The sequence below is a fragment of the Desmodus rotundus genome, chromosome 2, assembly GCF_022682495.2.
Source record: "Desmodus rotundus isolate HL8 chromosome 2, HLdesRot8A.1, whole genome shotgun sequence".
NCBI classification, from domain to species: Eukaryota; Metazoa; Chordata; class Mammalia; order Chiroptera; family Phyllostomidae; genus Desmodus; species Desmodus rotundus.
In genome coordinates, this window is record NC_071388.1 from 147,431,502 (window position 1) to 147,446,327 (window position 14,826).

Sequence of the window (14,826 nt, forward strand, 5' to 3'; positions counted from 1 at the left end):
AAAGGTGATTGTCAGAGGTTGACTGGTGAGACTGAACAGCTGATGGCGTTGTTACTATCGAGTAGGCAGTATTTTCAAAAGCCATCCATAGTGCTGTAGAAAAAGCTTAGGCTTTTACCTGTTTGCCTTGATTTTCTGCACTTGGCTATAAACGAAAAGCTTTCCTTTTATATTTTAATGTAAACCTCTCTTCCTTTATTTTGATTTCTAATAAAAGAGCTTTGGTGACACGGTTGCAGATAAGAGCCTGAGCTTTAAAATACAAATTTAGAGCATCTGGCAAGCTTTGCTCTGTTTTTCTGCTTCATTAAAACTGAAGGATAGATAAAACTAGAACCAGGTATATGTAATTCTGTGTAGTTTAGCAGTGGTATAAAACAGTAAAGCTCTTAAAATTATTCACCTTCTATTAGAATGTTAGCTAGTGTAACAAAAAATTCAGATTGATACTTGGATCTTGTATTTTTCTTTTACCTTAGACAAACTCTAAATGTAAGAAGCAATGGGCATAGTGTAGGGCACTAATGCAGCAGAGTCGTCTTAATAATGTGCACCCTTGATGTCCTGGGGGTGGTATGAGGTCAGCAGCTAAACTTCCACTTGAAGTTTAACCCTTTGCGGTGCTCTGCCCTTTGTAAATATTCAGTCTGGACAAAGTGATTAAAATTTTGTTTTCCAATGTATTAAAAATATGTTAAATGTAAAGTACATTATAGTATCCCTTGACTCAATCCTCCATAAATATATTAAATGAGCTTTATTTCCAGTATTGCCCAAGTTGTGTCCTGTAAGACAGTATTGTTTCTTGAAAAAGAAAAGGCATGCTTAGTTTGAATAAGTAAAAGAATTGCTGCATTAAACAATTTTAAGCTAATGTCCTACTGGTAGACGTTAGAACCTTTAAGTGTCCTACTAAAAGGTCACGATTTGGAATCATCTGGGCAGCATTTCCCAAACCTCCTTTACCCCAAAACCTCTTCCTCTAAGAGAATACCTGTGGGACGGAGGGACACTGGTGTTCTGAAAAAACACTTTGAGAGAGGCAGAGTTCATTTTTCAAGTCTTTTTTATTTTGAATTTATTTTTAACAAAGGGAACTAGCCAGTACAAAGGATATACATCATATGTCCAACAATTTAAAAATTAATTATGAATGATTTAGAGACTACCAAGTAGACTAATAACAATTTGTCAGTTATTAAGTAAACTTTGATAGAAAGTCAGGACACTTGATCTCCTACCTTTATATTACTGACTGGTTATCTTAAGGCTGAGAAGTTAAGTGTGCTTTGAAAATGTGGCTACTTCAGTTGTAGTGCTGGCCCAAATAGAAAATGGTATTTAGGAATGTTTGGGGGAATTTCTTATTAGCTCTTGAATATTCATTTTTTAAATTGTTTCCAATGCCTGGTTTAAGAGCCTCAAAGCTGTGATTACGACCATAATTTACTCATCTTTTGGATGTGGGAAGCAGGGGCTGGGGGCGGAATGCTATTATATATATCCTGAAACTAGTATGTGTACTGTGCAGTGCTGTGTACCTTAAAAATCTAACAACATTATAGTTGATCTTTTAGTGATACAAAACTCTTTCCGTGTACTAAGACAGAAAAGTAGAATTGGGGTGGGGGAGATTTTTAAGCAACAATGATTGAAATAAAAATACTTCCTTACTTAACTACTGATAACATCCATCACATAATGACAAGGTCAGTTTTCTTCTTTCAGTATAATCCGTACTCAGTACTTTCCTGCTGAGATGCACAGGCATGGAAAGGCATGTTGATGTGAAATAATTTTTTGTGCACAGATGAACAATTTTTAAATACTGCTTTGTATTTGAATTTATATTAGGAAGATTATATAAAGCATTGGAAACCATGATTTTAGTGATTTTCATGCCTGAAATAATACTATGTCTTAAAAATGAGTTAAGGACAAATATTTAATAAAAGGTAGTATAGGTCAAAGCGGAAGGAAACAGAGATTGAGGAGTCCTGATATCAAGATGTGTTTTCTGATGGGAAGAATTTGAGACTCATGAAGCTGAGAGGAAATATTGAAGATTCAAGAAAAAGAAGCTAGACCCTGGGGTGTGGAAAGGCTAGCTTTAGACAAGAAGGTGACACTCCCCTGAACTAAGCCTGGAAGACAATGGGTTAGTGTGAATGTGGAGACAGGAAGTTGAAGGTGTCACCTCTAAGGGCCTGATAGAAGTGCCTACTGCTGTTTCTTAATTGCTGCCATCACAGTGGTAGTAACTGCTGTAGCTACTCTCAAATTAGTGAATTGGAATAATGTGAAGGAATTAAACAGGAGTGCTAAGCAGTTGTAGTTGGATGGCATCTGCCAGAAATGGGAGTCCACACATTATCCTAACCAATCTTTCCCCTGAAAAAAATGAAATATGCTGAATAAAATATTTAAGTTATCTTTTTAAAAGCAAGGCTAAGCTGGAAATAAAGGAATTTTAAGAAACCAAAACTGAAATGAAGGAATCCTAACTAAGTAAGCAGTACACCTGGCTTTCATCCTGAAGGTGTCTGCCACACCTAGATGATCCTGAGCCTGCCATTTCCCTGTCAGGATGGCTGCCCCAGGTGGAGAGTCTCCTGAAAGACCCCTTGCCCAAAGATGAAACTTTACAAAAGCTGCCATGGTAACACAAGAGTGTGATGAGAAACCAGTTTTACAGAAGAGGGCAAGCCTGGGGACTGGCAGGATGGAAAGTCTTTTCCTGAGAGTTCACATTTATGAGATTCAAAAACCTAAATGGCCGGCAAACATATGAAAAGATGTTAGTTATCAGGGAAATACAAGTAAAATAAATGCAAGATAGCATCCCATGCCTATCAGATTTAACCCCTCCTCAAAAAAAGAAAGAAAGAAGGAAATTTAGCCCCAGAATGCAAACCAGTGTCAGTGAGAATGTGGAGAAACGGGAACCCTCAGACGCTGCTGACTGCATATAAATCGGTACAACTGCTTTGGAAAGTGGTTTGACATTCATTATCACATAAAGTGGCAGGTGTGCGTAGTCTTCAGCCCAGCATTTCGACTTTTGAATCTCTACTCTGGAATAGTCTGGCACATGTGCGCAAGATGGTTTACACAAGGATGCTGCTTATTTGCACAAAATTGGAAACAACCAAACAGTTCATCATGATGAAAACACATGAGTACACGGTGCTATTATTGGTGTACGACAGAGTACTGTTGAGTAACGAAAATAAAAGAACTAGATCCATGTGCACGGATATTGATAAATCTCAAAATCACGTTAGAATGAAAGCAACCTGCAGAAGACTGTGTACAGTATACCGTTGATATGAACTATGAACGTGCAAAACAATTCTGTGTATCATTTCTGGATCTATTAATGTGGAGTAGCAATAATACGGTTTCTTCTGTGAAGGAAGGAAGGAAGAGAAAAGAATAGGATTACAGAAAGAAAGCAAAGGATTTCATTGTATCTCTAATATTTTATTTCTTAAAAAACATGAAGAAAATGTAGCAAAATACTGAGATTTGCTATAGGTGGGCCAGGTTCTCCAAAGCTTATTGTGTTACTGTCAATATTTTTCTGTACATTGAAGTATCTCACAATTTTTTTTTTAAATTAGGAGTGAGAGAAAATTTCCATCATATAAAAGGAAGTCAAAAGAACAATACTATCTGAGGTTGGGTTCTCATTGAGATGGAGAGGGGACCAAAAAGCAGGATTGGGCTGGGAAGAAGTCCTAGGACTACACAGGTCAGCCAAGCATAAGGGAAGCTCTCCAGCAAGTCTGTGCCCAGCCTTTATATTCCCACTTCAGTCGGTGGCTGGATGCAGCCTACCTGGAAGGGTATACCCTTGGTCCAGGATGTACCTCTGCAGCTGCGGCACTAGTAGGGTAGCTGAGAGCTGGGGCAGCACATCCTTCCTTGGGCTTTCTTGGGCAGTGCAGCTCTCTGTTCACCATTCAAGGCCATACAAGGGTCATGAAAGTGAAGCTTTGTTTTCTTCTACTGTGTGACTCTCGGAGAATACTTAACAGTATATTTCAATATTTTACTAATTTACTTTTATAGAGAGGAGAAGGGAGGGGGAGAGGGAGAGAAATATCCATCAGTTGCCTCTCATACATGCCCAACCAGGAACCGAATCTGCAACCCAGGTATCAAACCAGCAACCTTTCACTTTGTGGTATGACGCCCAACCAACTGAACCCCACCAGTCAGGGATAACAATATATTTACATGAAAGAGATGAAGTAAAAATAAAGAAAAGCTTTCAGACAAATGTAGACTGATTCCATTTTTATAGCATATTAGTAGCCTTGACTTCTTAAGAGTTTGTGTATGGTCTTGTGTGCCAGAATTTAAGACGAAATTGTCATATTCTAAACTGTTGGTCCATGATTTTTACATTATTTTCTTTGCTACAAGATCCCCTTATAATTCAGGTGCCCAGTTTGGGGTATTAATTTAGGGATCAGCCTTTATAATCTAAGTTTAGAAGATAAAATATAATAAACATTTTAAATATATAGATGGTATCTGTATAAACATCTTATTGAGTGTTACTTTGGAAATCAATAATCTCTTCCTCATTTAGTCAGTCTATGAACCCAATAGAGACAGAATTGGACCATCTTGGTCCAAGTTACATATGGGTGTTCAGTTTGTATTCCATAAGGGTAATATTAAAAATTTTGCAATAAAACATTTATGTATTTTACTTGTATATAAATATTCACAGGTATTGGGTGACCTTAACAAATTCTGTGCTTCGTAGGTTCCTGATATTCAGCTTTTGGGGCTTTAATGACATCCTACTTATGAAAAGTGTGAACAAATAAAGGGTAATATGGTTTTGATGAAAGTAACCACTCTGGTATTCAGTATTATGTGCTCCATGGCCCATAGGAATATACTATGGACTTTACTTGATCCATATGAATATTTAAAGAAATTACCCAGCTTTTAAATTAAAAAGTGTAGCTACGTCATAGATACATACGCTCTTCTAGCAACTCAGTAACTGTAAGTGGTATCAGCCAAGGATTCTCGTTGGAAGAAACAGAGACTGGCATGGCTAATTGTATGGAAAAAGGCATTTATTAAGTGGGTATTAGTGAATTCCCAGTTTTTGTTGCAAGGACCAGAAAACAACCTTGACACTAAGCTTCCCAGGAACAGTGTCCAAATCTGTGCCACAAAATTGGTCAGATAAAGAAACCACTGACACCAAGCATAAACAGAGTTTGAGTGAAGGTGATTTACTTTTTAGGAATGTGACTTTGAGACATATTTCAGGGAGTACAGTAAGGAAATGAAAGCGAAAGAAAATGAGCTTTGTGTGTTTTCTGATGTCAAGAGTCTTGGTTTTAGCACTCTAGTCACAGTCTGGCATCTTGGCAAAGCCAGAGTCAGTCTTTAGTTCTGAAGGAAGGAATTATGTGGAGAGTGTGTCTCAACTTCTTCCTTTTTAAAGCAGGAAATCTTCCAACTATTTTCTTGAAAGGATACTCAAAGACCTTAGGCAGCCACAAACATGGTAAAAAAAAAAATCTACTAAAGTGGATTTTTTTTAATGTCCTAAATTGATAAAACATACCTTAATCCTACCCTGGTAACTTTTGGCCATCCCAAAAGTAGAAAACACTCCAACCCTTAATCTCTAGTAGCCATTGAATTCAGAACACAAAGGTAATGCAGGTGTCTCAAGGAATATTTCAGGATTCACAGATCATCCCCTCCTGGACTAGCTTGATGCAAGCAGCCAGTCTTCTGAGAAAAGTATATAATAAACAATGGAGTATAATAATTGAAAGAACAGCAGCTTAACACACACACACACACACACACACATAATACTGTTTGAGGGCAAAGAAAGACTAAGTGTGAAGTAAACAGTACAGTTTGTCCTTATAATCTATTTTCTTAGCCTGACACTGAATGTTATATAATTATTATCTATCTTGTCTTTTATGGATTTTATTACATTTATTAAGAACCACTGGTCTAGGAATTGTTAGGCAATGTCCTGCTTACTTAGTATGATCATGTTGTACAGCATTATGGGGCCAGCTATTATTCATTCAGGTCCTGTCCTATGTGCCCACACCAATGGGCTCATTAGAAGAGGATCCTCATCAGAAAGCAATTAAGGAGTTCAGGAACTGTTTCTTAATAATAATTCTGGGAACAGTTTGTAGAATTTGCAAAGCCAGGGCTGTCAAGTAATTGCATGTTTGCCTGATTCCAGAGGGAGTTAATATGCTTTTCAATGAATTTTTACATTTGCATGGCAAATACTATATATTTTCATAAATAACATTTCAGGTAGAAATAACTACAGTTCTGGCCAAGATGGAGGCATAGGTAGATACACTGTGCTTCCTCACACAAGCAAAAGAAGGGCAATAACAAATTTAAAAACAAAAAAATAACCAGAAATGCCAGGAAATCGGAGTATATGGAAATCCGACAACCAAGGAGTTAAAGAAGAAACATTCATCCAGACAGGTAGGAGGGGCAGAAATGGGCAGCAGGGCGAAGAGGATTCATGGGAAGACGGTGGCTGGAGGCAGCAGCTGGCAAACCAGGTGGTCCCACATTGCATGCAGCTGAACCGGGAGGAACAACTGGGGAGCGAGAGAGACAGAGCAACCCAGGGTTCCAGTGCAGGGAAATAGAGCCTTAAACCTCTGACTGAAAAATCCTGTGGGGGTTGAGGCTGCGGTAGAAACTCCCGGCTTCACAGGAGAGTTCATTGGAGAGACCCACAGGGTCCTAGAACATACACAAATCCACCCACCTGGGAATCAGCACCAGAAGGGCCCACTTTGCTTGTGGGTAGCAGAGGAAGTGACTGAAAGCCAGCAGAGGGCTGACCAATGGCAATGTTCCCTTTCGGTCCTCTCCCCCACATACAGTGCCACAACGCAGCTATGTGGGTGGCTCCGCCCTGGCAAATACCTAAGGCTCTGCCCCTTAACTACATAACAGGTATGTCAAGACAAAAACAAAATGGCCCAAATGAAAAGCTCCAGGAAAAATACAGCTAAGTGATAAAGAGATAGCCAGCCTATCAGATGCAGAGTTCAAAACACTAGTAACCAGGATGCTCACAGAAATGGGTAAGTATGGACGCAAAATAGAAGAAAGAGTGAAACAAAGGAAAATGCCCAGGGAATCAACAGTGACAGGAAGGAAACAGGGATTCAAATCAATGACTTGGAGAAGGAAGAAATAAACATTCAACCAGAACAGAATGAAGAAACAAGAATTCAAAAAAAAAAAAAAATCAGGAGAGGCTTGGGAACGCCTGGGACAACTTTCAACCTTCCAACATCTAAATCATAGAGGTGCCAGAAGGAGAAGAGGAAGAGCAAGAAATTGAAAACTTATTTGAACAATAATGAAGGAGAACTTCCCTAATTTGGCAAAGGAAATAGGCTTCCAGGAAGTCCAGGGAGCTCAGAGAGTCCCAAAGAAGTTGGACCCCAGGAAGCACACACCAAAGCACATCATAATTTCATTACCCAAGATTAAAGATAAGGAGAGAATCTTAAAAGCAGCAAGAGAAAAGGAGACAGTTACCCACAAAGGAGTTCCCATAAGACTGTCCGCTGATTTCTCAAGAGAAACTTTGCAGGCAAGAATGGGCTGGAAAAAAGTATTCAAAGTCATGAAAGGCAAGGACCTACATCCAAGACCTTACTCTATCCAGCAAAGCTTTCATTTAGAATGGAAGGGCAGATAAAGTGCTTATCAGACAAGGTAAAAAGGTAAGGGAGTTCATCATCACCAAGCCTTTATTATACGAAATGTTTCAGGGACTTACCTAAGAAAAAGATGATCAAAACTATGAACAGTAAAATGACAACAAACTCACAACTATCAACAACTGAACCTAAAAAAACAAAAACAAACCAAGCAAATAACTAGGACAGGAACAGAATCACAGAAATGGAGATCATATGTGAGGTTATGAGTAAGGAAAGAGGAGAATGGAGGAAACAGTACAGGGAATAAGCATAAATGTTAGGTACAAAATAGACAGGGGGAGGTTCAGAATAATATATGAAATGGAGAAGCCAAAGAACTTATATGTACGACCCATGGACATGAACTAAGCAGGGGGAATGTGGGTGGGATGGGGTGCAGGGTGGAGGGGAATAAAGGAGGGTGGGAGTGAGACAACCATAATGGCATAATCAATAAAATATATTTTAAAAATAGAAAAAAAAAATTAAAAAGGAAAATATTTCAGGCAATTTTATTTCTGATTAGTTTCTAGGTTTATGCTTTTGTGTGCCTGGTATTTTGAACTAGCAGTCACTGTCCAATTAAACACCTTTTAAGTTCAACATTTGCTTTGGGTAGATTTGTAAGGAGATAATATGGCACAGGGGAGCTTGAGTTGTTACTGGAGATGTTGTTGGTGGCTTTAAAGCCTTTGCTGATATACTTGATTTGATCTATATATGTTGTATAGCATGGCATACTTTCTACTGATTAAAATACTGTCGAGGTAACAGTGAGATAAGTACCAAAAAAAAAAGTTACAATATTTTCTCCTCTAATAGAAGTTCCTTGCCCTCATGATGCAGCATAAAATGAAGAATATAACTTCTTCAGACAATGTTTCCAGCTTTTGAATACAATTTTAAATTTGCTCTTGTTGCTCAGACTTTTGCTCCCCTTCATATAGTGACACATGACTATATTTGTGGCAATAGAAAAAGTTTGTTGCTTATATTGCAAGATTTTTTCTATGGGACTGGAGTGATTTTTTCCCCTTAACAATTAAAAAGGCTTTTATCAAACATGCTATAGTGATTCTTGTCATGGGAATTTATGGTTTTTTTAATTCTGTGCTAACATATACAGTATGAAGTATATAAAAATTAGCTGTTGAGTGTGAATAGCTTGTACTGGTTGCTGTGCCTCTACTGTAGACATATCAAGTAATGACTGCAACCCCAGCGTTTCATACGGCTCTGTAGCAGAAGTGCTGTTGGAATACCTCAGTTAGCACCAAGAAAAGTACAAAGAAAAACAAATATATACATGTTTTCAATTCCAAACAAAGGCTTATGTTCTAGTGCCTTTATGTTTGAAAAACCTGTAAATCAATAGGTTATTAGGCTCACGATTCCATCAAAAATGCTAATTTTAGGAAGCCATACTATAGTGTTGTTATGGTATGTTCCTATGTTTCCTGTCACATACATTAATTCATATGTCTGCCTGAGCAGCATAACTTGACACCTTTTATGCCTTTTATTTCCTTGAATCGCAGGAGCTTCAGTTTCAACGACTCACCCGAGAACTGGAAGTGGAAAGGCAGATTGTTGCCAGTCAGCTAGAAAGATGTAGGCTTGGAGCAGAATCACCAAGCATCGCCAGCACCAGGTACAGGGGCAGTGGCTCTTGCTTTTTACACACCTTCAAGTTACATGCCTTATTAAGTTGTTCTGGATGCAAGAAATGATTCTGTTAGTGCTGTCACTATTAACGTGCCTTCCTGAATTTGACACCAAAAATGTCAATTTATTCTAACTTTGGGAAGCCTCTTACAGTATTGATTATACTTCAGTCCTGTGCTTGGTATGTTTTATATGGCATTGGTAAGCTTGGATACCTTAGAAATATGACTTCTCATGTGTAAATACAGTGAATGGATGTTTTCCACAATTTCTAATTATTTGGTAGAGCTAAATAGATTGAAAACCTGGTATTGATTTTTTTTAACTAGGAAATATTTCTAAATGATAACATTTAGTTAGCTTGCGAAAATGCCTTCAATATACATTTAATTTTTGAAAAACTACCTGTGAAATAATTACTGTATGAAACAATTTATCATATTCAAATACAGTAAATTCAAAACCAGTATATTACTGAAAAAAACACATTTAATCATACTTAAATAGCCTTTTATGCCATTTTAAAACATCATTGCTATAAAAATTACAGCCATAGGCTCCCAGTGGTGATATCCCTGCTTATCCTATCTTTGGATTTCCTTCTTAGTAATTATGCATTCCAGCAAAGCCTACCATGAAACACTCCCATCACTTGCGTTTTAAAGCTTGGTTTGTTTACTCCGAAGTAGGTGTATCCCCACAGTAACTTGCCTCTCCGTTATTTCTAACATCATAATTGTTCTACTTCTCAGTATCTTCTGTTACTCATAGCCAGAAAAATTCTTAGCGAAGAGAATGCTATCAGTAGTTTATCTTTTTTACCTAATTATTGCTATGAATTTAAAAACAGTAGGCTTATAAGTTGTGTTCTCATGAAATTTTTTATCTCTCAACATTACCAGTTGTGCATTCATTATTCTTAGTAAGGCTTAAAGTGTACAAATAAGATCAATAAAACTTTTAAGAGCACAAATTTCAAGTTATGTAAGACAATTGTGAAGTTGTAAATAAAAAATTTCTAATTCTGTACTAGTGAAATAATTTGTCAAAGAGGTTAAAAATTGTCAGAAATTAATTTTAATTATAGTCAGTATCTTTGAAAGTTAGCTGTATGTTTAGCATCAAAAAGAGCAATTCATTAATTTAATAATATGGTATTACATATTTCTAAAAAGTATGGATCAACATTTTAAAAATAATTTTACACTAATAGAAAAATTAGTTGAACATTTACAAAATTCAGTTAGGACTTTTATTCTGGCAATTTAGCTAACTAAACTAATGTAGAAATTCTACTGATAAAGTCCTAGGAATACAAGTCGTTACCTAGAAATGGCAAACAAGAAAGGAAAATTGCCGGGCCTACGAACTACAGAGAGAACTGAAAGCCAGAGCCAGAAGCATTTGAGCTATCTGTGCAAGAGACCTGGCACAGTCAGACTCCCAAAACTTGAGTCTTGGGCTTATCCCTGCGCAGGGTCCAAGAATGAGGCTTTGTGTGTTCTCCGGGTGGTGTGTTCGAACTTAAGATTGCTGCATGGCACCCAAAGGGCGATTCCCCGCAAATCCCAGGCTTTGCACCACATGTGAGTTTGGAACCCAAATGTAACTCCACATTATTCAGGAATCCCCAGATGAGAAACCAACATCACTAAAAGTGAGTTCACAATCAGATGTTATAAAACTCAAGTTAAAAAATCTCGACAATTGAGTGAGAATCAGACAAAAGAGTAAGATTTAAAACTTAAAGAATTTGGTATCACTGGCAAAGTCTTAGTGTTGTGCACAAGTGTGGGGTCAGTAGACCTGGCCCTTCCCCCTCCCATGACTGAGGGCTGGTTGGTCAGAGGGCCACTGGCCAGGAGGAATATGTATTATTTTGGGAATGGATTGTAACTCCCTCCTTATCTCCTTTTGGGAGCAGCTTTGTGTCCTGTGACTACTTCTTGCTGCGAGTACACACTGAGGTAATGTAGCTCCAGGCCACACGTAGGTTTGTGCAACCTGCACCCATGCTGCCTTTGTCTGGGGCCCCTTATAACAAGCCTCAGACAGGGGGAGGTGCTGTCTCTCTCACACCGACCCACCGCCATTGATGCTGTCCCCCGTAGTGTGTATGATAAACAACGTGTCCACATAGGCTAGTCCACTGGGTGGTTTTCTCAGAATATCGTGAACACTTAAGCAGCTTCCCATTTTGGCTTTGGAGCTCCTGTGCTACACACAGGAAGACATATATGAGAATGCTCATTATAGCATTATTTGCAAAGGTAAAATCTTAGAACATAATTGTCCATCAGAATGGAAATGGGAAATAAACCGGATAAGTCAGCTCTAGACAGTTAAAATGAGATAACTAGGTCCACATGTATCAATATGGACATCTTTGCAAAACAGACTTCTGAGTGAAAACCACAAGTTGCAAAATAGGAGTAGGAGGTTATCATTATGAACATTCTTTAAATACATATAACACTACTGTATAATATTTAAACAGTGTTTGCTATTTATGAATGTATGCATGTGTAGTAAAAGAAAAATTGTTTTGGAATGATACCAATTTCAGATAGTGGTACCTCTAGGGAGTAAGGCAGGGGGAAGTTATCAGGAATTAGGATTTATTAAAATTGCCATTTGGAGGAAACATGATGAAACAGTAACATCTGTTAAGTGAGGAGGTCATTGATATGTGCATGGCTCTTAGATTATTTGCTGCACTTTCCTTTAAGTTCTAAAATATTAGGTAATTTTAAGGTTACATAGTTGAATTACTAAGTCCATAGGTTTGCTAAAATTTTGTCAGTAACAAGGATAGTACTTAACTGTCATTGAGTTTGGTGCTTTGTGTCTGAATGGTGCCTGGCATGTCAGCGGGGCTCAGTCAGTGAACGTTGGCTGAGTGAATGGGTCCTCCAAAAATGAGAGCTGCACTGACCAGAGAAACGCAAAAAGCATGTATAAAGGTGTGTGTGATCTCATGTTATTATTGTATTAAAGTGTGAAATGGCCCAATAGTGTCTAGATGTGTCCTTAAAGGACCTAGTGATTTGCGAAGTTGGAAAGGTAAAGCTGGCATTTGATTGTGGGGAACTGGGAACCAGCGATGACAAGCTTCACCTTACTTAAGTTTATAAAGGAGACCTATTGGAAGTTGCTCTTGCCTTTGTGGTTGTGGTTGGTGGCAGTTACCCCAAAGTGTACTTTGTAGGTCAGAATGGAGAGAGGCCAAGCAACAGGAGGGAAACCTGTTATGGAATGAATCTTAAGGGTTATGAGTAAGGTGGGTTTCTTCTTTCAAGGAATGATAATTGATCTACTTTGATTGCCTTCCTCCCATCGCAGGTGGATTCCTATGTATTCTCAATGCTCCCAATTAAATGCTAAATCTTCCTTACAGCCTTTCCCAAGTTTCTTCAGGAAAGTCATCTCTCTTCATCTAAACTCTTTATAACTATTCGTCTATGCCTGTATTAGCTCTCCTATGAGGTGGTAAGCCAACCCCACAGCCCTGGCACAGTATATGGTGCTCAGCAGCCAGGCACCCTGCCAAACGTTCATCGAATGGACAGTGAGTGACCCTTAATGAAGCCCAGGGTGTTCTGAGTTTAAGTAAGGATGCTTTACCACTAGGTTATCTACCTGGCATCTTCGGGTTTCTGTCTACTCATTCTCACCTATGCCTTCTTCAGACCTATTCAGTTGACCTCAGGGTGACAATTGACACAGTTACTCTGCTGTGTGAACACCAGGTTTCACACTGGCAAGGAACCCATTAGAAAGCAGTGTCTGTGAAAGAAGTATAGGTTTTTATTATGACTTGAGAGATCTCCCTTGTGTCTTCCAGTCCCCACCAATTGTCAGTCTCGGAACCAGAATCTAAAGATACAGGAAAACAGAAATTAGCTCTCAGATCAAAGCCCCCTTGCCTGTTAGCCATTTCTGATTTACTCAAAGGAAATTCAGAGTGGGCTTGATGCTTCTGGTCATGTAGCTTCCTAGTTCATTATTACATGAAGTGAGTTTAGTTAGCAAAATGGGACATTTGAAATTTCATTTTGTTTGATTTAAATCCTATGTCAGAGTTTGTAAGATGACAGTAAGATTTCCTTACTTTTTCTAAATCAAAGATGGTATTAATAACTCAAAGGGAAATGACATTATATTATCATTTACTTTTGTAGTTATCCAGAGTTGTCCAGAGCTTGCCGTGATTGGCTTCACTCTGTGAATACGGGGGCAGTGGCATGAGGTCCCGTTTAACAAATGCCTCTCACGTTGTGCTCAATAGCGCACTGTGGAGCCCTTTGCCACATGAGTAGCTCCAGAACTGAGCAATTCTGTTTTCATATTTGCACTGCGAAAGATGAATTTTTAACCCAAACCATAAGATGTTCCCATTTTCTACATAGAAAAACTGGCCCTCTGCATGTAATTATTTAGGAAGTGTCCTAAAAATTGAACTCCACAATTACCATTCGCAGATCACTTGCAATATGCCGTGTTGAGAACTTGAAAAAAATCTTAATTAAAATGATTGCTTGGCTTTCTATTAATGACTCTTTGGAAGTACTAATTTCTAAATAAGGTGATAAAAACCCCATTTCTGATAAGATTTTGCATTTGTTTTATTTCCTGCAAAACATTAATACCACAAAAAATATCGATATGTAATGATCCCTATTCTGGAACTGATAGAGCCTGTGTCCAAAGATGATAGATATATCAGACCAAAAATCATCACTGCAGCTCTGAAAACCCCTGAAGGTGAGCTTTGGGGTTAGTTAATAGAAAAGCTACAGACTTTCTGCTTTTATACCAAGTATACTATAGTTACCTACGCATTTAATAGTTTCCTATGTATTTAATATTTCACCTCATTGAAGGTAGGCTATGAAAATAATTAATAAAGAAGTTATAGCTTTTCTACATTTATACTAAGTGCAATATAGATCTTTATATATTTAATACTTAATCTCATTTAAAGTTGGCTGTTGGATCAGTTAATAGAGAAGATACTAATCTGTATTTGTTTTGCATATACTATAGTTATGTATTTGATATTTCACCTTGTTGAAAGTAGGCTGGCTATAGAATCAGTTCATTGAAAAGTTACAAACTTTCTGGATTTTTACTAAGTACATTATAATTATTTATATATTTAACTCTTCATCTCATTCCAAAAGTATTTGAAACATCTTTTAAAAACAAGAAAATCAAAAATGGAGTGAGGAAATTTAGAGTAAAGGGAAGGTACAGATTGTTAAAATTGTGTATGAAGTGTGTGTTGTTAACACTCCATGTGTTTGCTAAAAGTAAACTACGAAGGGAGCCAGGCACTCTGGCCCTAAGTGTCGTAGCAGCCATGCTAGAGAGAGACGCTAATGAATTACATGATTCAAAGTGT

The 14,826-nt window shown here is 37.9% G+C and overlaps 1 protein-coding gene across 12 annotated transcripts in view; it reads left to right on the forward strand.

Annotated features, from left to right (window-relative positions):
* Positions 1-14,826, forward strand: part of PKP4 (plakophilin 4) — a 239,995-nt gene that overhangs the window by 124,437 nt on the left and 100,732 nt on the right. For 11 of the 12 annotated variants that reach the window (XM_053918693.1, XM_053918695.1, XM_053918696.1 and 8 more), the window contains one exon: positions 9,296-9,408. The exons of the other annotated variant lie outside the window; for it this stretch is intronic. In XM_053918693.1, coding sequence (XP_053774668.1) covers positions 9,296-9,408 — 113 coding nt within the window. The remainder of the gene's footprint in view (positions 1-9,295; positions 9,409-14,826) is intronic. 12 annotated transcript variants of the gene reach the window in all.